General features: G+C 40.9%; 1 protein-coding gene across 2 annotated transcripts; it reads right to left on the reverse strand.

Annotated features, from left to right (window-relative positions):
* Positions 1-128: 128 nt before the first annotated feature.
* On the reverse strand, positions 129-18,548 carry LOC116884012 (threonylcarbamoyladenosine tRNA methylthiotransferase-like). Of its 2 annotated transcripts, XR_004385810.1 has the most exons (6): positions 18,448-18,548; positions 17,790-17,833; positions 12,959-13,128; positions 9,312-9,424; positions 2,816-3,006; positions 1,219-1,330 (listed from the first exon to the last, which is right to left on the reverse strand). XR_004385810.1 is itself a non-coding variant. In XM_032885251.1 (5 exons), the coding sequence occupies exons 3-5, from the start codon at positions 13,126-13,128 to the stop codon at positions 1,266-1,268; spliced, it is 348 nt and encodes a 115-aa protein (XP_032741142.1). In that variant the 5' UTR covers positions 17,790-17,833; positions 18,448-18,548; the 3' UTR covers positions 129-1,265. The 2 variants fall into 2 exon arrangements, 1 of the variants encoding a protein (XP_032741142.1); XM_032885251.1 differs by lacking the exon at positions 2,816-3,006 and having other exon boundaries at positions 129-1,330.
* Between the last annotated feature and the right edge of the window lie 6,856 nt (positions 18,549-25,404).

Here is a 25,404-nt window from a genome sequence, read left to right on the forward strand (position 1 = left end):
ATTCTTAAACTCATGTTCGTTTTTATTGCAGCTCCATTTGGTTGAACCACTCTCTTATAGGAGCTGAGAAAACTTTAATGACTGAGTTCTGAAAACCCTTGAGCCAATCAGCTGGGTCAAAATACTAGTTTTCGAATTCCAACATTAATTTATTATAATTATATAACCATATAATCATAATTGTTATAAGTAATACACACATTTCTATATACGTTGAAAAATGGTTTTATTCTTTTTTACAATGTTTTTTCTTATACATGTGCCCAGAAAATGATGTTTATGCTTAAATTATTACATGACTATACAAACATTAACTGCACTCATAAAGGTATTTACATTTCAAAAATATTAAACAGTGTTTCCAAGACAATATTTATACGTGTGTCAATGGGGAGGGCCTCATCACTGAAACTGCAAATGGCCTTTCCCTTACCGAGGAGAGAGTTCAGCCTTCATCATCACAGCCTGCACCCGCCTTACACCGTGCCTAAGGCACAAGATGCACAAGTGAACTGTGGTTGATAAGCTTCAAACACGCCCATTCAAGGATTTGTGCCTTAAACTGATGAGGTCTGCATACCACCTTCACTGTCCTCCCTGTTGATATTGTTCAATAATTTCAGTGTTATGAAATCACAACATATTTCTCTAGTACCCCTCAGAGTTCGTTCCTTCATTTCTGTCCACTAACTACCAATTCAGCTCTCGTGTGGAAAGCAGAAGATATTACAATGGTCTGCCTGTGCTCTTGAATCACTCAACTTTACTCAAATCACCATCGGCAAATAGTTCTTCAGATAGTGAGTTTTTATATCACAGCTAAAAGCTGTCAAAATGAAGACACCTTATAAGGTTAGCAAGACAGCGACAGAAAACACAGAAGGATCAACACCAGAAGCTGAAGGTGCGTTGAGTGATGCTCTGGGGCTGGGGACACAGGACATCTGCTAAGTGCTGGCCTGCTGTGCACAAAGGCCTGGGTCAGACTCAGCATTGCAGAAACTGAGATACAGGAAAAGCTATTTTACACTGAGCTCTTCTGTGAAAGCAAATCACAACAGCAATCATTAAACATCTCAGAAACATCTTCAGGCCATTGGCAAGCCTTGTCACTCTACAGAACAGAAACAGACACGGAAATGGAGAGACTTAGACATCACTAAATAGAAGCCTAACTGTCGGAAGCTGTGACCCCCAAGCTCTCCTTCACTCCTCAGGGGCCGGTGTGCGCCCGCCAGGTCTTCTCTAGAGATACTCTCCTTCCCCTAATTCTGAGTGGTGAGTGAAAACTCCATTCTGAAGGCCCTTAGATTTATTTCTGTTTTATTTCCTGAGAAATAAAAAGGGAGAAAATGAGAAGATGCCATTCTTATCCCCACCTTTCTACTATACCCTTTACCAACCATTGCAAATAATCCAACTTTTGAATAAAGGATCACTCTTACTCCTACTCTTAGGAGCACACAAACCAACACAAACATATGTAACCATATTTTATCAAGTTTAAAGGTCCATCGAGATTGCTACAGTCAATTCCATCCCATTAAACAAGAGAGCAATTACTGCTTCCAATTTAATAAGAATGGATTAAACTGGATTTCTGATTCAATACCATTTGTAAAAGTGTCCGTGTCAGGAAGAGTGATGGCATGCGATCTTATCTCAGACATGTCAAGACTAAGCCAACTGGACTTGACAGCACCTAGATAGGATCTACTGAGAGCTCCAGACATTCACATCATACATACCATTCAGTTTACTGTTACAATATACTTTCACGTTTTGCTGTGTTAAAGTTGGAAAACAATTATTAACATTTATCATATTCAAAAGTCAGTTTACTTGATCACTAACCCATACATATATAATGCACATTTTAAAAATTCCTATTGTGTGTGGTCCCCTGTGCAATGGCACTAGTGATTCAAACACACATGCTAGCTCATTTATTCCTCTACTCAACCACAACCAAATCACAGGACTTGGGAGACGAACATGGGGATCACTGTAAGTGTAAGGCTAGCCTGGGCTATATAATGCATTTAAAACTAACCTGAACTATATGGTAAGATTCTGGGGGGGGACACACACACACACAGAGAGAGAGAGAGAGAGAGAGAGAGAGAGAGAGAGAGAGAGAGACACTACTCTAGTAATCCTAACAAGAACACTGACATAACCATTGTCATCTGTCCAGCTGTTAGGCTAATAGAAGATATTAGCTGATTTTACAGTGTGTCGGAGTTAAAAGTGGGTACTTCAGCTCTGATTTGCTGAGCAAGTATCTCTGAAATGTACAAGCTGAGAAAGACGGAAAGGCTTCACGGAGGGGAAGGGAAGGGAAAGGAAAGGAAAGGAAGGAAAAATGGCTGAGTCACACTGAGGTGGGGACTGGCTAAGAAGTCACTGTCACAGCAGACAGAAGTAAGCTAAACAGCCATGGTGCCACCGTGTGTGGCTTACGGAGATTAGTGTCTACGATGATCAGGTTCATGGAAACAATGCTGAGGCACAACCGCCACCACCAAGAAAGCCCTTAAATTGATGGAAATATAGCATACAGGCAAGGGTATACATAAACCTGTACGGAAACTCTGAGCCCCTTACATCAAGCCTCCAACCCACATCAAGGCAGAGGATAACGTCAAAGTGCAGAGTTCAGCTCACTCTCTTTACCATTCCCTAAGCCTGTTTGGTAAGCAGGTCTGAGGATTAATGAGGCACTGAAGATGCGGACCCACTGTTTTTAGTATGTTGTGAAAGTAATGAAGTCAGAAAGTAACAAATAGTTTTTCCTCACACTCGAAATTCCCACCTTAATATATTCCTATGGAAAATGGCCACAACCAGACGCTAGGACAAGCAGTGAAAGCGACCAAGACCAGTTGGAGCTGTCAGCCCATCACTGGATAATCACACATCTGATTTCCTGCGCACTGCATCTCAGATTAACAAGAGCTCACAAGGCCTCTGAAAAGGTCAATTTGCCAAGTTCTTTTATAAATACTGTTAAAAAATAGAAAAAGCAGAGAAAAATTAAATGTTAGGTAACTTAATGACTTCTAATCATTTTATTAGATGATCATTTGTAACATGAAATTCATGTTCGGGGTCATAACACCACCAAGTGATCATACGATGCAATACTGCCATCTGCTGTTCAGGAGCTAGAAACACACTTGTCTTTAATGCAAGCCCTCGAAGGCCAGTGTCGAACAAGCTCAACTACTGATGTCCCTCAAGTTTTCAGTCCCAAAATAAAAGAAAGAGATAAAAAAATAAAAATTAAATAACTTTTTAAATGACGCTTTCATTTATGGTAATTTGCCATCTACTCATTTCCTTAAGAAAAAAATTACAACTTAAATTCTGGCTATTTCTATATAAATTTACTCAACAACACTATACAAAATCTCTAAGCATAATCTGAACTATTAAGCAATTAAACAGATATCAGATTACTGAAAGTATATGGACATGTGTTTTGTCTGTCTCATAAAACCTCTAACATTTTGTAGGTAGAACAGTGTAACCAGTTTTTTTTTAATCCTTGATCTCCTGACACAGTTTCCCATTCAATCAAGTTTATTCATGAAAACAGCGTATGGCTGGCTTTTCCACTCACAAACTATACAGAGCTAAAGCCTATGAGACTCAAAGGTCAGGCCAAGGGTAACAGGATGCAGAGCAATCTGCAAGTTCACAATGAGAAACAGGAGAATGGTAACATAGCTCAACTTTAATAGTGGGAAAATTGGGAAAGCACGTTTTTAACCATTTTCAAAATGATTCACTAGCACGGAAGTTTTAACCATTGCTGGCCATTCATTTTAGACGAAATATGAGCATCTTCAGAAGGAGGACACAGAACCAAGAACTTGAGAATTCACAAGAATGAACTAGATTTCATTTACTCCTTTAAAAAAAAAGTAAAGATTCAGAGAGAAACCCTGTCTTGAAAACCAAAACACAAAAAATGACGATTCTAATCAAACATTCAAATTCAGGAGAGTGAACTAGATTTTCAATTAATCCTTCAAGAAAACATTCTACTCAATCATTCAAGATTATTTAAACATAAGGAGAATATTGCTCAGAGTATAAAGGACACAGGAAAGGCCCAAACTACTTGGTTTGTACAGATAACACAGTACAGGACAAATCAGGGCTGCTTAGCATTCTGTTGGTCCAAACTGAGTTTGGGTACTTCCTAAGAAAACAAATATGGGGAAATTTCTGAGCCAACTGGACAAAAAAAATTAACAATTAAATATTTCTATGCTGCCTGAAAAATAAACGTGTAAATAAAAGCGTGAGCATGTATGTGGAGGCAAGTGGACAGCCTCGGGTGTTCCTTACTGAGTACAGTCCACCTTTTGAAGACAGAATCTCACTGGCCTAGAACACGCCAAGCAAGCACGGCTGGCTGGCCAGAGACCCAGGAATCTGTCTGTCTGCCTCCCCAGAGCTGGGATCACAAAAGCACAGCACCACTGGGTGTTTTGTTTTGTTCTGTTTGGACTTTGGTTTTGCTCATGTCTTTGTTTTAAGTAGATAACAGGGCTGAATCCTGGTCCTGTGCACCAGCACTTTACCAAGTAAGTGAGTTATATCCCCAGTCCAAGCACTTCAAAATTCATCAAAATATTTAATACAATGATCATAGATTGTAGAAATGTGAATAAAGAATAATCGCTAGTTTTTATAATATAAAGTATAAATCTTAATAAGAAGGCATTTTTTTTCTCAACAACTTTCTTGCAAGTAAATTATATGTAAGATGCTTAATATTTTCTATTTTATAGGAACAATACTGGCCAGAGTGTTTTGGTGGAGCTGTGCAGCACCTCTACCAGAGCTTCCCTTCTGCCGTGTACCACCCAACCCTGGTGGCACACAGCGCTGCTGTACTTCTCAAAGGCACATTTGTCCCTTGAGGCCACAGAGAGCTATGCATAGCATCCAGCAACTAATTACATATATCAATGGCCTTTCAAATTGTAACATTGTGATGCCCTATTATACAAATGGTTTTCAATTACATTGGTCCACATCCTTCCAAATGCTGAAGTCATTATTAACAAACACGTAAGCACGCACACACGCACGCACACACATTTATACACACTCTAATGACTTTCACTAAAGCCTTCAGTTTTATTTGTGGCATTAAGTCTGTTCACTGCAATTTTTCTCTTTTAAAAATGTATTCTTTGGCTTACACACAATCAAGTTGTTGGCCATAGGAACCCCCAAACAACGTGGGCTGTTGCCACGACTACAGAACTATATCCTGCTCTCCATAAGCTTATAGTAAAGCCCTGCTCCTGAAGACAACAGCTCACTGAGTGTGGAGGAGGCCAACTGGTGTCCACCTAGAGCCTTCACCCCTACTGACTGAATATGCACAGAGCCAGAAGGCATTCTGCATACTACCAAAGGAGAAAGGCAGACTCGACTCAGCTACAAATTCTTTGATCTACGTGGGTGATGTACATGCAAAATGTGCTAATGCAATAATGGCATGAGACTTGCTGGACAAACCAAGTAGTTTCTGATTAGATCTGAGTCCTGCTCCATGAGATGAACTTATCTCTGATACTGCTCATGTGGCCAAGGACTTGGAACCAGACAGACCAGGGATATAGGAGAGAAACCAAATACCACTGTTCTGCTAAAGAAAAGTAACAATAAAATGTCACTTAGTGACATTCTGCTATAGTCATAGATCAGCATCTTGCTCAGCCAGTGTCAGAGAAGCTTCCTGATGCTGTAGATGAGAACAGAGACTCAGAACTGAACAATGAACATAGAGTAAGAGACCTTGGAACACTCAACCCTACGTGGGTGTCTCCGTTAATTCCCCTTGGAGCTCAGGGAACCCTATGGGAAGGGCTGGGTTGGGTTGGGTTGGGTTTGAGAAAAGGTCTCTCTATGCAGCCCTGACTGTCCTAAAACTCACTATGTAGACCAGGCTGGTCTCAGAGATCCACCTGCTTCTGCCTCTTCCCAATATTTAAATAAATGAATAAACAAACAAACAAACCTCTTAGGAGTGCTGGGACTAAAGACCCGCACCAGCCACACCCAGCTTACTCTGTGTCTTAAAGTAATTTACTATCTAGGCAAGCTTGGTATGTTCATGTGAAGCGACCTCACCACGAGCCAGCAAAGGAAACAGATAATCAGGCAACATTTGCTGTTGCTGCTGGTTTTGAGTAACTTAATGTAACAAGCATTACTTCTGTCAACATCAACACCAGCTAAAAATTACATTTTAATAATCTTCTGATCAGTAATGTGATCCTTGGATGTATTTCTTATACAAAAATTTTCATACATGAATCAAATACATGAAACTGACCTCAGGCACAAAAGTTAAAGACACTTCACACTGAATGGCCAAAGCCCAGAAGTACTCTATACACTTGAATCAGTCCACTGTGCTGTCTCCCCTACACCGAGTTTCGCACATAAGTTTCCTTAAATCGAACATAAAATGCCACATTCTGACCTGACATGACTAAGTATTTCTAAAATATAAATTATAAAAGTTTTTAACTAGAGCAGATTCTACATCCCTCCATTATTAAAAAGAAAGAAAGAATCCATTAGAAATAAGCATTGCCTAAGATAACCTCTAAGATTTAAGCAAGAACATAGAGATTCTTCCTTTTATATCTCCACAAGTTCCCAGAACGCTACCCATGGATACACAGTATGTGCACAAGTACTTGCCAAATGAACAAGCTATACACAAAGATACAGAGAAACCATCAAGAATGCAAAAGCCTAGCAGTCTTTAAGCTTTCTGAAACTAGGGCACCCAAGACAAGCACTCAGGTCTGATTTCCATAAGATAGTCAGTCCACAAACACACAGTCCCCTCATGTGCTTATGAGGTCTCAACCAGGGGGTGAACTTTCCCACAAACCATAATGCCCATGCAGTACCCATGCACAGCAGGTGTAACTACACATTAGCATAACTGTTCTGAAGGCAGCACCCACCTAAGGAAGCCAGGCCCACATTTCACTAGGACTACGCAGTTGTAATAAATTCTCTGATAGAAATGTATTAAGAGAGCCTGAAGAAACCCAAAGCCTAAGAGTTACTGCTACTCTATGAGCTGAAGATAGCCTGGCCCTCACACAGGAAGGAGACAGAGAGATAGTATGTTAAAATAAATAAATAAATAAATAAATAAATAAATAAATAAATAAATAAATAAATAAGAAAGAATTGCTGCCACTCTTCAAGAGTTCCCAGAACCAATTATGACAGAAATGTGCCTACCAAAACTCCCAATACTCAAGAAGCCTAGGCAGGAGTGCTGCTGTGAGTTTAAGGCCAGCCTGGGCTTTCAGAAAAAAATAAAAGATGAAATGTCTACTGTTGATAAAGCAGCACTGTTCACTAGCATGCGAATCGTACTCACAGGTCTCTTGTTTCTAACACCTCATGAGGGAAGACACTGGAAAGACTTTGGCAAGATTTCCAACAGAAACAATAACCAGAGCCATTCTAGGGGAAAGGTCAGCCTACAGAACTGCTTCCTTAAAGAATGTGCTCCCGGGCTGTAGGCATCCAGATCACATTTCTACTCCGTTTTGAGAGTGTCCCACTACACAGCAGGCTATTGACAACTCAAAGTCCTCCCGCCTCAGTTTCCCAAGTCACCTGCAAGTCCAACCAAACTATGCTTCTTTTAAAAGCACTAGTTCACCTACTTGCTACCTTGGCGATTAATTCCATCATTCCCCATTATCCTTGGGTGCCTGCCCAGCACGCTCCTCTGCCCTGGGTTCTGTGCCCAGCACAGCACAGCACAAAACCACGCAGAAGAGCAGAAATGCAAAGCCATGCTCAGCTAATTCAGTAATTTGAATCCCTGTGTCAAAACAGTATTTTCTTAAATTATGAATTTTTCCTTCAAAATTAAAAATGGCAGAAAGAAATAAGTAACAACCACTCCAAATCTTAAGTTTTCCTCCAGAATAATCATGGCCTGGACTCAGAATTACAAGCAGCAATTGCAAGTAAGTCAACTCATGCTTCTTCACCGAACAATAAAATGCCTATGAGGAGCTATTAAGAAATCCTATCTTCTTTCCAATAATCTCTGTATTCTATACATGAAATCTAAATTTTACACCTATGATATATTCATTGCTATTTTAGGGCTATACTTAATTAACAAAAACAATTTAAATTAATAATTTTATAAAATCTCACTAATCCATAATAATCCAAAAACCTAACATCAGTAATCCAGAAACCATGTAAATTATGCTTCAGATCTAAACTTGAGTTCTACAGAGAGTTGGGGAATTACAGCTCAAGACAAAGGATATGATTAGCAGAGGTAAAGACTCGGTGAACTCCACGGTGTTAAAAAAGAAAAGAGGGAGGAGACAGCCCGGGGCAAAAAGCACCTCCTGTGCAAGCTAACAGTGGGATCCCCAGAACCCACGTAAGTGCAAACCACATAGGGCACACAGTGAATATGAAGCCAGACTGCTCATGGGAGTATATGCCTTTAATCCCAAGAGAGGCAGAAGGATTAATGCTGTGAATTCAAGGCCAGCTGGTCAACATAAACAAGATCCAGACCAGCCAGAGCTACTCTGTCCAAAAAAAAAAAAGAAAGAAAAAAAATATATATATAATCATTCTCTTGTGTTTTTTAATGTGCAAATTGTACTGCTGTACATAAAATGAATAGTTTCATGAAAAATAAAATAAAAATTGCTAAAAGTGGGACAGGATATATGTCTCAACATTTAAGACCATGGTGCTCTTTCCAGAGGACCCAAGTTTAAGTCCTGATACCTATATAGCAGCGCTCATTGTCTGTAACTCCAAACTCAGAGGATCTAACGCCCTCTTTTGGCCCTATATGAATTTTCTGTAGTTTCACTTCAAAATGCAAAAGGTCATTAGGTTCTTTTAAAATAACCAGGCAGGTGAGATGGCTCAGTGAGCAAAGGCACCCGTCATCAAGCTTGCCGACAAGGATCCACACGGGAGAAAGCGAAGTCTCATCCTGCAACTGTCTCCTGACCTCCACTGCACACATGTGCCCCCACATATACACACACAAACAAAATTTAATATAAACAAAAAAAAATACAACAAAAGTCAAGAAATATATAAGCAGCTATCTAATAATACATAGTAGCTATTAGTGTTCTACCTTCAAATCATTAAATTACTCTAAAATCCCCTTAAATTGCTGGGGCTAGACTACCTGTCTCCAAAATCTGCAACTCTGAAATGTAATCAATAAAATACATTATGGATCTCATTACCTGTAATTTTATAGCCATAGGCAGCAAGCTGTCCAGCCATGTATTCTCCATCTGAATTATTATGTGAGCAGCCCCATGTTCGTATCCAAATTTTCTGTATGCCTGGAATCGTGCTGTTAAGTAATCAATTAAAACAAAGTGAGTATCTGTGAGTGAGTTTTAAGATAAAAGCCACTAGATGATTTTAGGACACAAAAAACAAATTAGAATCAATTCACAACCTAGTTTCAGAATGCATCAAATTATTTTAAAACCTGCTGTTACAACAAAACTTTAAAATAAGGATCAGTGAGCTAGATCACTAATGTCCACTTGACACAAGCTACAGTTATCTAAAAGAAGGAAATACCAACTGAGAAAATGCCTCTACAAGAACAAGCCATACGGCATTTTCTTAACTACTGACTGAAGGCAGAGGGCCCAGCCCATTGTGGGTGATGCCATCCCTGGGCTGCTGGTCCTGATTTCTATAAGAAAGCAGGCTGAGCAAGCCACTGGGAGCAAGTCAGTAAGCAGCATCCTTTCACAGCTTCGGCATCAGCCTCTACGTCAATTATGTCCAGCCCTGTTTGAGTTCCTGTCCTGACTTCCTGCAATGACGAAAATGCTGTGGATGTAAGTGTAAGCTGAATGAACCCTCTCCTCCCAGCTTGCTTTTTGGTCATGGTGTTTCATGGCAGCAATAGAAACCCTACCTAAGATTTAGACATATTATGCATACAGACACAATAATAATAAGTGTTTTAAAACTAAAATAACCATGGAATCACAGGAAGAATCTCTGTATTTAAGCACCGTCCTTTTGCATCTCTTGTCACCAAATGTCAGGACTAGAAATAGATTACCTGTAATTGGCCAAAGGGTCCCATGGACACCCCAAAATAACCCAAGCTGTTGTCAAGACTACAGTACTACAGATTGCTTTCCATAAGCTTATGGTAAGGTCCTATTGCTGAAGACAACACCTACACAACTCACTGAGCAGGGAGAAGTCCAGCTGGTGCCTACCTAGAGCCTTCGCCCCTACCAACTAAATGTTCACAGTACTGGAATGGACTCTGCACACTACTAAAGGAGGAGGGTGAGTACTGACCCTGCTACAAACTCTTCAGTCTACAATAGTGACTGTACACCAGATGCACAGTGCAATGCTTCTCAACCCATTGGTCATGACCTTATGGGGACTGCTTATCAGACATCCATATATCTGTATATGAATATTTACATTATAATTCAAAACTAAGCAAAATCACAGTTATGAAGCTGTAATGCAATATTCTAACTGAAGGTCACCACATAAAGGAACTGTATAAAGAGCTGCATCAGAAGGAAGGCCGAGAAATACTAAGGCACTAGTGCAATAGTAGCAAAGGCTTATGGGACAAACCAGCTAATACCTGACTGGATTTATAGCCCACTCCAGGAGATGGAACTCATCCCCGACTGTGTTCGGGTAGCCATGAACCTGAGATTAGATGGGCCAGAAACTAAAGCAAACCAAATACTACCATTCTACTAAAAGAATGGAGCGATAAATGACTCCTAATTACATTCTGCTATATTCAGTGCTTTTTTTGTTTTATCTCATTACATTATATCTTATTCTGTTTGTTTTCTGAGAGACAGAAAAGGGGTGGATCTAGATGGGAGGGGAGATGAGGAGGAACTGGGAGGGGTAGAAGGAGAAATCATAATCAGAATATATTATGTTGAAAAAAATCTATTTTCAATAAAAGGGTAAAATAATGTTTAAAATTTTTAATTAAAAAGTAAATAAATAATGTCCTTTTGGATCCATGAGAAGGCTTAGCAGGTAAAGGTGCCTGCAACCAAGCCTGATGACCTGAGTTCAATCCCAAGATCCACATGCTAGAGAACTGATCTCTACAAGTTGACTTCTGACCCTCACTCATGCTTCAGCACATGTGTTCATGCATATTCATAGATCATAAATAAATAAAACATAATTTTTTAAAACATTTTAAATACAAATTTTTTAAAAGTCCTTTCAAGCCAGGTGGCACATACCTGTAAACCCAGCAATTAGGAAAGCCAAGCAGGAAGTTCAGGGTCATCTGTGGACCAAGCTACAAGGGATCTTGCCTCAGAAAAAGTTCTTCTCTGGAGAGTAACTTTAATTCCTTACTAACCATACTACTTGTGACTGATGCAACCTTTAGAAAGGGACACACGGATGGTGGCACTGAAAATGCCAGTTGCAACAATAACACCCAAAGCGATGAAACCATCAAAGTACCACCCTACACGAATGAGGACATGACTGGGGACCAGACACAAGTCAGGTGGGCAGCAGCCATCTGTCACCCAGTGCTTGTCAAGGGAGAAGACAGAAGAACCACAGAATACACAGGCCAGTCAGTCTAGCAGAATCAATAGCTCCGCTTCAGTGACAGTGCCTGTCCCAATACATAAGATGGAAAGCAATCAAGGAAGATACCTAATCTGACCCATAGTATGTACACACACACACACACACACACACACACGCACACGCACACGCACACACACACACGGACACACACACACACAGGTACCTGTACACTCTCATGAACATTTACATACATATACAACACAAAAAACATATAAAGAACAAAAACGAAGTCTGATGACCTGTCCATTCACACACTCTTAAATGCTAGTTGTAATCTTTATCCATTTAAAACTTACACATTAAAAATAACCAAAATTGGGGGTTGGGGATTTAGCTCAGTGGTAGAGCGCTTGCCTAGCAAGCGCAAGGCCCTGGGTTCAGTCCCCAGCTCTTAAAAAAAAGAAAAGAAAAAAAAAAAATAACCAAAATTGAAACCTCCACAATTAATGTTACTCCAGTCACAGGTTTCTAAAGAATTTATTTAGGAAGGACAAAAAGACTCCCCTCTTAGACTGCCCTAACAATTTAAAAGTAAACAGAAGTGACAATAAAGAGATACTTAGAATTCATGTGACAAACCCCACTAATTAAAACACATTCTACATGCACAGCCTAGAAAAGCTCAATAACCCAAACAAAATAAACATTAAACCTGCCCACAATTTCCTAGATAAACAATTACAAGCTAAAACCGTACAACTGGGCAATCATTTCTGCCCTGTCACATTAGACTCTGACTGTCCAGAATCCCACCACACAAAGTATAAACAGGACAATGATTTTTCTTTGTGCCCAGTGCCTAAGCACTGACTGCTAAGAATAATCACATGTCCATACACCATTGCCAAATAGGAATCACAAATCTCAATAAAAGTTCTAACTTGCAATTACAACAGATTTATACCAACTATAGTCAAATCAAAACAATTCCTAGTGTCCTGTCGCCTCCTGCAAAGACCATTTAATCTGGTACTTCGTTTGTTTTTTAATTAATTCTTGGAAAATTCTCTTCAATGTAATTTGATCATATTCATTCCCCTAACCTCTCCTATATCCATTCCCCAAGCCCTTGGTTTTTCTGAATTTTTTAACCTATTACTTGCCAGATTTGAAGCAATTCAAATTTTTTTTGAAGTGCTTTATTTCCTATTAGAAATAGAAAGATCCTAATCCTGGAGCTATTGCACATATGGTGAGGCCAGCAGTGTCAGCCTCTCCTGGGATGGAAACAAATGTAATTCTGAGGAATGCTTACCTGTCACTTGGTGGGCTGGGCTCTTCTTGCAAATATTTTTGGGTATTCCGCCTCCGTACTTTAGGAAACACATGCTTTCTTGAGAAATGTCTGTCTTGTGGCTTTGAATCTTCCTGTGATATGATATCTTCTATGTCATCCAGCAGTACATCACAGGATGCAGAAGGCATCTTTGGTAGTACAGAAAAAAGTCACAAATAGCAGAGGTTTAGTAAAATCCACTTAGCATGGTATTGGTAAACAATTCTCACCAACCTTGAATCTTCTCAACTCTGTTAAGCCTAAGTTCACAGAAAACATAGGCAGATAAACCAAAGAAACAACCATGCAAGCCCTGCAGAAACGTGCCATGACTGAATGGAAAACGGCATAACTAATACTATGGAGGGAACATAGGACAGGGTCTTTTCAAGAGAAAGGAAACAGAAAGCCAAAAATTCCCATCAGCCACTGCTGCTGAGGCCGATTACCACCAAGGCCTCCAATGTTGTGAGAAGGAATTGGTGTGCCTGACTTTAAGAAGGGCTACAGAGACGATGGTTCCGCAGATAAGAGAACTTGCTGATTTTATAGAAGTCCCAGGTTCAGTTCCAGTATCCACATGGAGGCTCAGCACCCTCATAAGTCCAGTTCAGTGGACACCTTCTTCTTCTGACCTCCCTGGGCACCAGGCACACTTTTGGTGGATATAAATACATACAGGCAAAACACTCATAATACATATATATGGTGAGTCATACACAGACACACACACACACACACACACACACACACACACACACACACAGGACAGCTATGCCAAATAAAACTAGTATTGGTAAACGACTACAAAGTATTACTCTAATAACAAAACCAAGTAAAGACCAAAAAAAAAAAAAAAAAAGAAAAACTACCAGCTAATATCCCTGACAAACACAAATGTTAAAATCATGAATGTTTGCAAACCAAACACAGGTGTATATATCAAAAACATCAAATTAGCTGTATCCCAACGATCCCAGAGATGGTTCAGCATACATTAAGCCAATAAATGTAATAAATCACATAAACAAACTTAAAGATTAAAAATCTTGTGATCATCTTAACAGATGCACAAAAAGCCTTTGACAAAATCCAGCATGCCTTCATGATACAAGTCCTAGAGAAGGGGATAGAGAGATGGTTTAGCAGAATAAGAAAGCCAGCTGCGGGTCTGGAGAGATGGCTCAGCGGTTAGGAGCACCCGACTGCTCTTCCAGAGGTCCTGAGTTCAATTCCCAGCAACCACATGGTGGCTCACAACCATCTGTAAAGAGATCCGATGCCCTCTTCTGGTGTATCTGAAGACAGCTATAGTGTACTTATATATAATAAATGAATAAATCTTTTAAAAAAAAAAAAAAAAAGAAAGAAAGCCAGCTGCTCTTGCAGAAGATCTGGTTGTTGTTCTTTCAGAGGACCTGGGTTCTGTTCCCAGCACCCACATGGTGCCTCACTACCATCTATAACTCCAGTTTCAGAGAATCTGATGCCCTCTTCTGAATCCCAAGGGTATCAGGCATTCATGCAGTACCTGATACACACACACACACGCACACACACACTAACCTCAAAGAAAGAAGTAATAAACCGGGGTTGAAGCCAGCAGTGAAGAAAGCCTAGGCCCGTCCATACTATGGCATCTATTACCTATTAGCTTTCCTCATTAGGTCATCTGAACTAATGTTAAGACTATAAATCAGCAGTTCTCAACCTGTAGGTCATGACCCCTTCGGGGGTGGGGATGGGGGGTCAAATAGCTTCACAAGGATCACCTAAGACCATCAAAAACACAGATATTTACATTGTAATTCATAACAATTGCAAATTTACAGTTATGAAGTAGCATTGAAAGAATTTTATGGCTGGGGTCAGCACAACATGAGGAACTGTATTAAAGGGTTGCAGCGTTAGGAAGGGTGAGAACCACCGCTGTATATTCACCTGTCTTCAAGCCTGTCTGTTACTCTACAGGATTCCCATCTTTCTGCTCATATCATCCAAATAACAGAGTGGCTTCCTACCAGGCCTACTTTTGTGCCTGGAATTTGAAATGTTTGCTTTTAAACTTTAACAGCGTATGCATCATCATTTAGACCTCTATTTAAATCTCAGTCACTTATATATCTGTCATCAGTAAAAGGAAAAAAGAAGTGAGCCAAGCACCCATCCTTAAAACTGTTAGGGTGATGAGCACATCACATGGTCAGTCAATCCTCCCTTTTCCTAGACAACGATTGGTTCATAGTCACAAGACCATCCGGCCAGAACAGACCTTTCTCCAACCGACAGGAAAGGCAGCTTCCTTTTCACTCCAGTGGATGGGGTTGGGGTGACAGGCCAACTTTGTGAACTTTGTACCAGCCACCTAAGGGATGAAGCCAGCAGGAGGTGCAGACACAGAGAGTCATAATAACTGCATTTGAGCCCCGAGGTGCAACCCTCCTCGGCTCACCCCTCTGAGCCACCGACCTACATCTACAGTCTAGCATCTTTTGAGTGGGGCATTTCCCTCCTAGAAACAAGGGTCCACCAACACAGCCATGAAGGTACAGGTTGGCCTTTCCCACATAGGTTCCATTTATATGCAATAACTGTCAGTGAAAAAATAACAGTTTGAACAAATTTAGGAAATTCTGCCTCTTACAGATCTATAATGCACAGGTTTGGACTGTGAAGACGTGCAGGAAAGAAACTAAACATTCACTGACCTTAGTGGTTTTCTAAAAAGTATTTCCTTACCAAGCTCTTAAAGAAGTATTTCATGATGTGTATGATATGTGTCGGAGCAGAGGAGTGGTACTGCAGACAGCTGCGTGCCACAGTACCTGTAGCAACACTCAGAGGACGACTTGTAAGAGCGTCTTGCTCCATTTCCATACTTCCCTAATCCTGTTTAAACTCTAATCCTGATAAAACTCTAACGCCTTGCAGCTTCTCAGTAATTGTTTTTTCACTACAGGCAGCCCACCTGGTCTAACAAAATACAGGCCTGGCTACCTCTGTCTTAGTTACTCTTCCCATTGCTGTGACAAAGTACCAGCAAAAAAGGTGGTTATTTTGGCTCATAATTTGAAAAGATACAGTCCATCCAGGCAAAGGTTTGATGGCATCCGGTGGCTCGTTTCATTGCACCAATCAGGAGGGAGGGATGAATGCTAGTACTCAGCTGGCGTCCTCCATTTACACACTTTTTAATTCAGTCTTAAAGCGCAGCCCACATCCAGGACACGATTCCTTCATCAGCTAAACCTCTCTGGAAGTCTCCTCACAGATACAGATATCGGGTTCAAAAGACCCTCCAATAATTTTGATATCCACTGTTTTAGAGTTCTTATTTCATAAAGACTTACCTAAAAGGCATGTCGAATAGGCGTTAGTGAATCAAGTGACTGTAACATGTATAAAAATGATGTAATGGGAGAAAGAACAGTCTTCTTAACAAATGACACCACAGCAACTAGATAGCCACACACAAAGAACAGCAGCTGGGCCCATCTCACATCCTACTCAAAAGTTAACTCATGGGGGATACAGACCTAAACTTTTAGACTAGGAGAGCATCAAGTGTCCCAATTAGACACTGACTTCTTAGGTAGGACAGCAAGAGCACAAAAGGAAACAACAGGTTAGACTTCATCAAAATTAAAGTGTTTCAGCCAGGCCCAGTGGCTCATGCTTCCAATTCTAGCACTTGGGAACTTAAGGCAGGAGGATCATGAGTTAAAGGCTGTCCTCAGATAAAATCAAATTTGAAGCTAACCTGGGCTATGTGAAACCTGTTCTCAAAAATGGGAAAAAAAAAAGATTCTCATGCTTCAAAGACAACATGAAGATCATGAGAAGGCATGCAATGGAAGGAAACAGCAACTCACATGATACTATAAGGCCTCTTATCAGAGTAAATAAAGAACTCAAAAATACAACCCAAATTAAAATATGGGAAAGGAACCTGAACAGACAGATTTCCAAAGACGGTATATAATTATCTGATAAGAACAGAGAGCTGTCAGTAAAACCAGCTATGAGGGAAAGGCCATTCAAAGCCACAAAGACATACACTTCACACTCCCTGGGACAACTAGAATCACAAAGACAAGCAGTCATGTTAACAGCACTGAATCACATCACACAGAAAGGAAACAATAATCAGGCCTGGCATGGTGGTGGACACATTTAATTCCAGCACTTGCAAGTTTGGTCACATTGAGTTCCAGGCTAGCAGGGAAAACACATTAAGACAATGTCTCAAGAAATTTTTAAAAAAGGAAAACAAGGTAACTCAGCTGGAAGAGGTACAGAAACGAGCCTTCAAGAATGCCATATTTGGTGTGGAGAGATGGCTCAGCAGTTAAGAGCACTGACTGCTCTTCCAAAGGACCCGGGTTCAATTCCCAGCAACCACATGGTAGCTCATAATTGTCTATAACTCCAGGATCTGACAGCCTCACAAAGGCATACATTCAGACAAAAGCCCAGTGCACATAAAATAAAAAATAAATATTTTAAAAAAGAAAAAAGGAAAGGAAGCCATATTTAACAGCCAGGTAGAGAAGTAGGATATAACAAGGACTAAGTAACAGCCAAACAAGAAAGTCGATGCGGCATAGATGGCAAAGGAAGAGAGCATGTCCTGCTACTCAATGAAAATGAAAAACTAGGAAGAAATACAAGTATCTCTCCAATTCAGCTATAGAGAAATCTAGTTTTTACAAAATGATGGTGGCTAACTACTAAAAATTGAGACATCTTTCTTCATATTCTAATGCATAACTGATTGCTCAACTATTAAAAAATTAAAATAAGCCAATACCTTGATTATCTGAAATTGGTCTCAAGTCCTCTTGAAAGATGAATCTGGAAAATGAAAATTAATTAGAAAATGCAAGTATCCTATAAATTCATAAAACCAGTGTAAGACCTCTTTACAACTTCCTTTAAAAAAAAAAAAAAGGCGCATCTAGCCACTTTGAAAACTGCCTCCCTGCACTGTAACTCCTGAGCACAGTGAAAATCACCAAGTAAGAAACAAGTGATCCCTTGTAATACAGGAAAGTTTTCTAAGCAAAGGAGCAAAGAAAGGGGGCTGGGGAGGAAGAGGCGCAAAAACTCAAGCGACTGCCCCTGTGCCCAACTTCAGTGTAAAACACTCCTTTCCTGAAAGCCCGATCACGTAGCACAAGTACATTCACCAGAAAAGTTAGAGGAGAAAATGAGGCTAGACCAGACTGAAAGTCCCTGACTATGCCAGCCAGCAGTATCTGCCGCCACACCGGCCTCTCTCCCGGCAGCACTCCAGCATCCGATTCCCCAAGCCAGCTGCCAAGTCTTTCAAACTGCGAAAACAAGCGGGCGATCGGCCCAAAGAGGAAAATTTGCGGGAACGAGGCTCCGCCAAAAGTGCAACTCGGCCCACAGTCGCTGGACATTTGGTACATTTGCCCGTAGTATACATAAATCCAGAAATTCACCTGTCCAAACTGAGAGAAAAACCACAAGCGACTGTCAGGAAACTGCACAGGCTTCAGATGGAGCGCGCCATGACACTTGTGTCCCGCCGGGCTTATTTGCGCATGCTCCGCGACGGCAGCTGGGAGAGGTCAAAACATATCATTGTTTCAAGTTTGCGTTTGGCCCTATAATTGTTACCAGATTCTTCTACAAACAAAAAAGAAAGTACATTCTTACTTCATTATGTTCTCAGAGTAGCTTATCAACTAACTTCTAAGTTATAACCTGTACTGCACATTTAAGGATTAACATTAACATCCCGCCATTTATTATTACTACTCCTTACTCGAAAAAGGGACTGGAGTCTTCAAGTACTTACCAGAGTAATTCCCCGGAGTAAATCGTTTTCATTACATTCATTACATTTTGTTACTTTACTCCTCTATCTATCTATCGATCGATCATCTCTTTTGAGACAGCATCTCTCTACATAGCCCTGTCACTCGCTATATGAAACGAACTGGCCTCAAACTCAAAGAGACCAGCCTGCCTTTACCTCTCAAATTCTGAGATTAAAAGCATGCACCACCGTGCCCAGCTAATTTCCTTCACTTCTATAAAGAAGAACAATAGAAAAATGGTTGTTCTATTGAATAACAAAAGTCATTTAACACCAAACTCCTGCCTACATCTGCCTCCTACTGCTGGGATTATGGTTGTGGCTCACCGCAGTAGGCTTCTATTTCTGCTTCAGCAGAGACAGCCTAGGTAGTCAGGTTTCATTTAATGATTCCATAAGAATATGTAATACTTTCTTTACCAGTAATGAATAACTTTAAGTTTGAAAAGCGAAAAGAAAGGAGTGATATGAAAAATGTGGAATGAGGTCTTTATGTTTTTAGAGTGATGCAGATTTTTGTTGAAGGATGAGTGGTTTAGCAGTTCATGTATTGGGACCCAGGGACTTCTGCATGCTAAGCAAGCACGGTACCAGTAAGCTGCATCTCCTGCCCCTGTGTTTTTGTTGTTTTTGTTGTTGTTGTTGTTGTTGTTGTTGTTTATTTGTTTTTGTCTCTATAGTGAAAACTGAAGGGGAAAACGTGAGTCATAATAAGACCAATGGATTCTTACTACCCTCAATGGACAAAGGAAGAATAAATCTAGAAATTATAAAAATTTAGAAACAGATTTAGTTTATAACCTTAGCAATTATCAGTTGCACTAAAGAATTTAAGCCAATCGATAACCTATTCATGAGACACAATGTGTGTGTGTCTAATTTGCTCTTAGAACAGGGCATGTGAATTGTTTGTGCAGAGATTAGATGCACATGATAGTGGCTACTTAAGACAGATAAGTCTGTTTCTTAGGAGAACTGGACAAATGTAGGTGCCCTTAATTTGTGAAGTCCAGGACTTAGGCATTAGGCAAATATGCTGTGATTTACATTGACTTTCCACAATCTGTGACCAAAATCCAGCTCTAATTTCAAAACAAGGAATACACACAAGAATTGATGTTGGATGCAGGGACTGAGATCGATCGGGTATAAGAAATTACTGGACAGAATAAAGGTCCCCTGCCTGAAAACCATACAACAGTAATTTTTAAAGAAGAGTTTTCCCCTAAGAGTTGGATGAACCCAACGGGAAAGAGTGATAGTGTTAACAAAGGGAAAACAGGAGGAATGTTATACCAACGTCAAAAGAAAGGCTGCCTCTAGTGGATGAATGCCTCGAAATACAGGGTGAGAGGAAGACGCCAGAAGCCTTAGATGATGATAGACGATGTGACGTGAAATCGCCTCCAGTCTTCGGAGGCACGCTGAAGGGCATCTTAAAAAGTAACCACTAGAGGTCAGAGTACTGTGCTTCTGACACCAGCTATTGGCTTAGCAGTTCACATAAATGGCGTTGCTTTTTCAGTAAGTAATTTTCTCTTTTCAGGCTCCTGCAACCTGTAACCCTTGTCAGAAGAAAGAGAATACACATCCCTTTGCTGTGAGCAGGTAACCTACCCGGGCCCGGAATTCTGGGTTTTTGTCATAAGCAAGAATCTGATGCTGGCTCCACAAAAAGACAAACAGACAGATGGACGGACGGACAAACAGGAAGAGGAAGAGGAAGAGGAAGAAGGAAGAAGAAGAAGAAGAAGAAGAAGAAGAAGAAGAAGAAGAAGAAGAAGAAGAAGAAGAAGAAGAAGAAGAAGAAGAAGAAGAAGAAGAAAACAGAACCTGCCCAAGCCTGTTTCAGATGAAGCCAAGATAAGCAGTGATGGGGGACGGGGATCAGTAAATTCTAAAGACAATTTCAAGATCCCTGCTACCCAGAATATCTAGAGCAAAATTTATTTCTAAGTAGCTCAATTTTCTGAACAAATAAATCACTACATTTTTCCCTTTAAAAAAAATCCGGGGTTGGGGATTTAGCTCAGTGGTTGAGCGCTGGCCTAGCAAGCGCAAGGCCCTGGGTTCGGTCCCCAGCTCCGAAAAAAAGAAAAAAGAAAAAAAAAAATCCATATGCATTTCTCTTACAACCAAAAGAGTTCTATCTGGTGGTGGTGGTGGTGGTGGTGGTGGTGGTGGTGGTGGTGGTGGTGGTGGTGGTGGTGGTGGTGGTGGTGGTGGTGATGATGTTTTGGTTTTTGGTTTTAATTGTATTAAGACAGAACCTTATGTACCCCAGACTGCTGGCTCCAAACCTTCAGTTTAGCTAAGAATTTCTGATCCTCCTGCCTTCACTTTTCAAGTGCTAGGATAAAAGGCATGAACCTCAATACATTAAAATTCTTATTGTTAGATATTCTTCCAATGATTTAAAATGATAACTCACATCTATTGTATAACAGTCTCATGGTTTATAAGTATCAGCGGGAGACATGATGTTTTCTCTGTCCTTCTAATACATGACAATACACAATAAATTTGTTTCTGTGAGGAATACAGCTTAGTGTTAGGACCCTCACATGCCTAAGGCCCCAGGTTGAATGACCACTGCTGTAAACACTAACAGTAATGACAAATCTGATGCCCACCTGAACTGAGTTACATAAGCTTTACTGCATGGACTAGGTATACTAAGGACTACTCTAAACGCTCGGGAAATGAAACGCAACAATGTCTCTACCTCCTTAAGAGGGTAACAGACATATGCCAGCAGACAAAGACAAAACAGCAAATATAGCCAGGCACGGTGGCACTTTGCTTTAATCCCACATTTTGGGAAGAAGAGGTGAGGGAATTTCTGTGGATTTCTGTGCGTTTCCATGCCAGCCTGGTCTACATAGTGAGTTTCAGTCTAGCCAAGGCTACCTAGTGAAATCTAAACAGAGTGCAAGGCAAGAGAGGAAGATACCTAATGCTATTTCTGCCCTCCACACAGGCCTGACAAGCGCGCGCACACACACACACACACACACACACACACACACACACACACACACACATGCACACACAATGATATCATTTTTAATCGTTTGAGAATTTCACTCGTACATGTATATTTTGTGTTTTGACAAAATCCACTCCTCCCATTCCCTCCCACACATCCTCCCCAACTCCTTCCCATATACCCTCAATATCACTTCTTCCTCCCAAGATTTTTATTTTTCTTTTTAAATTTTTATCTGGGAACTATTTCAAACTTCTTTTTTTTTTTCTTTTTGAAACAGGGTCTCTACAGTCCTGGCTGTCCTGCCATGTTGACCAGGCTGGCCTCGAACTCACAGAGATTGCCCTGTGACTACCTCCCAATGCTCTAAGATAAAAGGCATTCACCACCAAACCCAGCTCATTTCACATTTCTTCAAAGTCGCCCAAATATTGTAACTGATACATGTATAAGCTTCATTCCCAGATAATAGCACCTCATACGACCAAAGTACAGTGACCACACCCAGGACTGTCGTGGCTATAACGCCATCTGACTGCACTAATCCTGGGAGAGTCTTTTGTTTTCTTCTCTTCTTTAACCTGATGCTTTAGAAGAAGAATGGCGCAGATGTTCGTAAACTTTCCCTCCATTTCAGTCCTCTGATGTTCTCACAACTACACTCGTGTGTTTTGCTTTGTTTGCTTTGCTTTGCTTATACACAGCATCTTGCTACGTAGCCTTGGCTCTCCTGAAGCTGATAGAGTTCCAAAGGCACCATGCCTGGTACAGCTACCTTCGAGTTGTGGATCTGGGGCAGGAACACCACAGAAGAAATGCTGTCTGTTCCCCTTGGCCTATCTCGGCAAGGCATGTGACATGTCTCATTAGCAGTACTTTGAACACTCAGTCTCACCATTGTGAAACAACCCTTCCACCCTCTGTTATCAATGAGTGACTTGAGGGAAGGCACGCTGAGATTACAGTAGCATCTTGTTCCAGAGTATGTTGCTGCCTCTAATTGCGGCATCTCTAAATGGCCCTGCAGGGAACAATTATTACTGTGGCACTTGCCAAATGAGGACTTTCCATTTCTATCATTCCTTCTACTTAGATTATTGAATGGGCTTTCCCTTCTCATTTATCTATTCAATTATTTATATTGGTATGGATGACTGTGCTCATTTTATATTATAGCTTCTAAGCCATTCTTAGTATTATTTTGCTGCTCAAATTATCCCAACTTTGGCCATGGCTTTGGGTTGCCTTTGGTGTTTTTTGGAAATGTCTACATTTCAATTATGAAGACATACATTTTCCTGTTATTGCAATATGTGCCAAAGTTCATCTTATACCTCCTTACCCCATCCCTGCAATCAGTCTATTCTCCACAGAACTATAGTTCCTATTAGTTTAAAGTTAGAGACCAAGATAGGAAGCCAAATGTTGTGATATACATTATAGCTCAAGAATGTGGGAGATGAAGACAAAAGAATAGGGAACTTAAGGCCAGACTCTGCTACAAAGAAAGTATATCCTGGACCATGTGACACTCTACTTAGAAAGGAAAGGAGAGGAGAGGAAAGGAAAGGGAAGGGAAGGGAAGGGAAGGGAAGGAAAGGGAAGGGAAGGGAAGGGAAGGGAAGGCAAGGCAAGGCAAGGCAAGGCAAGGCAAGGCAAGGCAAGGCAAGGCAAGGCAAGGCAAGGCAAGGCAAGGCAAGGCAGTAGGTGGTAGGTAGCAATGTTTACTGCTCTTGCAAAAGACCTGCATCTACATATGCACAAAAACACATCCATTCTCACACACAAAACTAAAAATAAGTAAATAATCATATGAGGTGCAGTGTGCTATTGCTTCTGGTTGTCATTGCTCCAGAGGCTACAGTATAGTCATGGCAAACTTGAAGTGTCTGTTAGCTATCCATGTGGATTCTTGACCTGGCAATTGGACTTATGATCCTAAAGCTTTGAGAAAAGCAGGAGGAAGCTGTGAAGTTGGGCATCAGTGCCACGCAGGTAGAATATTAAGCCAGGACTTCTGAGGGGCATGAGAGTGCCCGTGTGATGAACCTGAAGCAGGCCAATACTGAGGTGGGGGAGAAGAGGAAGAAACAGAAAAGAAGACTGAGAAATAACCAATGGGAAGGAAGGAAAATAAGAACGTGGGGTCCTGGAAGGATCTCTGAAAACTCAGAGGTGGGGATGGCAGGCAGCCGTAACCGATGCTGAAGATGCAGGGAATGGATGATGAGCATGAGATGTCAGTGTGAACAGCCTGGATGGGTAGTTTCTGGAGGAATGATGGGAGTAAATCTTGAATGGACTATATCAAAGGATAAAAGGGGAAGGGAACTAGAGACAGGATGTCAGTCAGGAGCAGAGAGATGGGACTGTGGCAAAGAGGGAGGCGTGTTCAAAAGAAAGAATTGTGTTGAAGATATGAAAAACAAGAATGCTTAAATGCTAAGTCCCCTAGAAATGGGAAGATGATGGTAGCAGAAAAAAAAAGGAGACAGTTAGAATGATATTCCTTGAGGTATAAATATTTTTAAAATAAGCCAAAATTATTTAAAAATAAATAAAAAATCAGGTAGCACATGAAGTGGAAACTTAAAGGTTCTTTGAAAAGTCGGTTGGATGGCATTTTGCTGGGGCAAACATGCGAAGGAATGTTTCATGAAAGTGGACACAGGTGTGAAAGGCTAAGGCAGACTCCTGAAGGAACATTTTGATGAAGCAGACACAGGAGAGATGATGTTCTGCTAAAACAAGCACCTGAAAGGGCAAGTGATGAAGGACTTCACTGACAACGTATTGGTCCTCCTTACAGAGTTGAGCTGCATTTGTTGAAACACCAGAGAGAAATGCATATATACATATATGCATATATGTATATGTATATGATGGAGTGCGCAGTTTATTCAGTTTATTGCTGCTTCTCAGGTCCTGGGCTGATTGACTCCATGAGCTGAGGCAAGAGCTGTGCTGAGGCAAGGCACATGGAGGTCACCTGATGTTTGGAGGGTATAAATAGGACTTTATGGAGTGATGGAGACAGAGCTTGGCTTGCTGGTACAGTAGCCATGCAGCACTTGTGGGTCTCGAGTCTTCGCTTCTCTGAGAGAGGCACAGCTGAGAACTTCTGGTGTTCCTGTTGGTCCCACCTCCTAACTCAAGCTGAGGCTGAGGCCTGGCTGTCTCTGCTAGGTCGTGTCACTGCTGTGCTAACCCAAGCCTACTGAACTGGACTGTTGTTGTATCCATGAAGTGTTTGCAAGTAGACCGAGCTACCACTGCCTGCTGATCTGTGAACTGAACTGCCGATTTCCAGACAACACAGACAGGGGTTGCTCCAAAGAACCTTTCTCAACAGATCTATTCTCCCCATATTCTTTCTTTCCCACTATCTCTGGTGGGTGGTGGGCTAACAGGGAGGTTAAAGCGTTTAAGAACCATCATTAAAAATAAGGTTTGAAAACATTAAAGTTACAGGCACATGCCCTTAATTCCAGAACTTGGGAGGCAAAGGTAGGTGGATCTCTGAGTCCAGAACCAAGACAGTTCCAGACCAACAAGTCTACATACTGTGATCCTTCCTCAAAAACAAGC

Source organism: Rattus rattus, chromosome 14, assembly GCF_011064425.1.
Source record: "Rattus rattus isolate New Zealand chromosome 14, Rrattus_CSIRO_v1, whole genome shotgun sequence".
Taxonomy (NCBI): domain Eukaryota; kingdom Metazoa; phylum Chordata; class Mammalia; order Rodentia; family Muridae; genus Rattus; species Rattus rattus.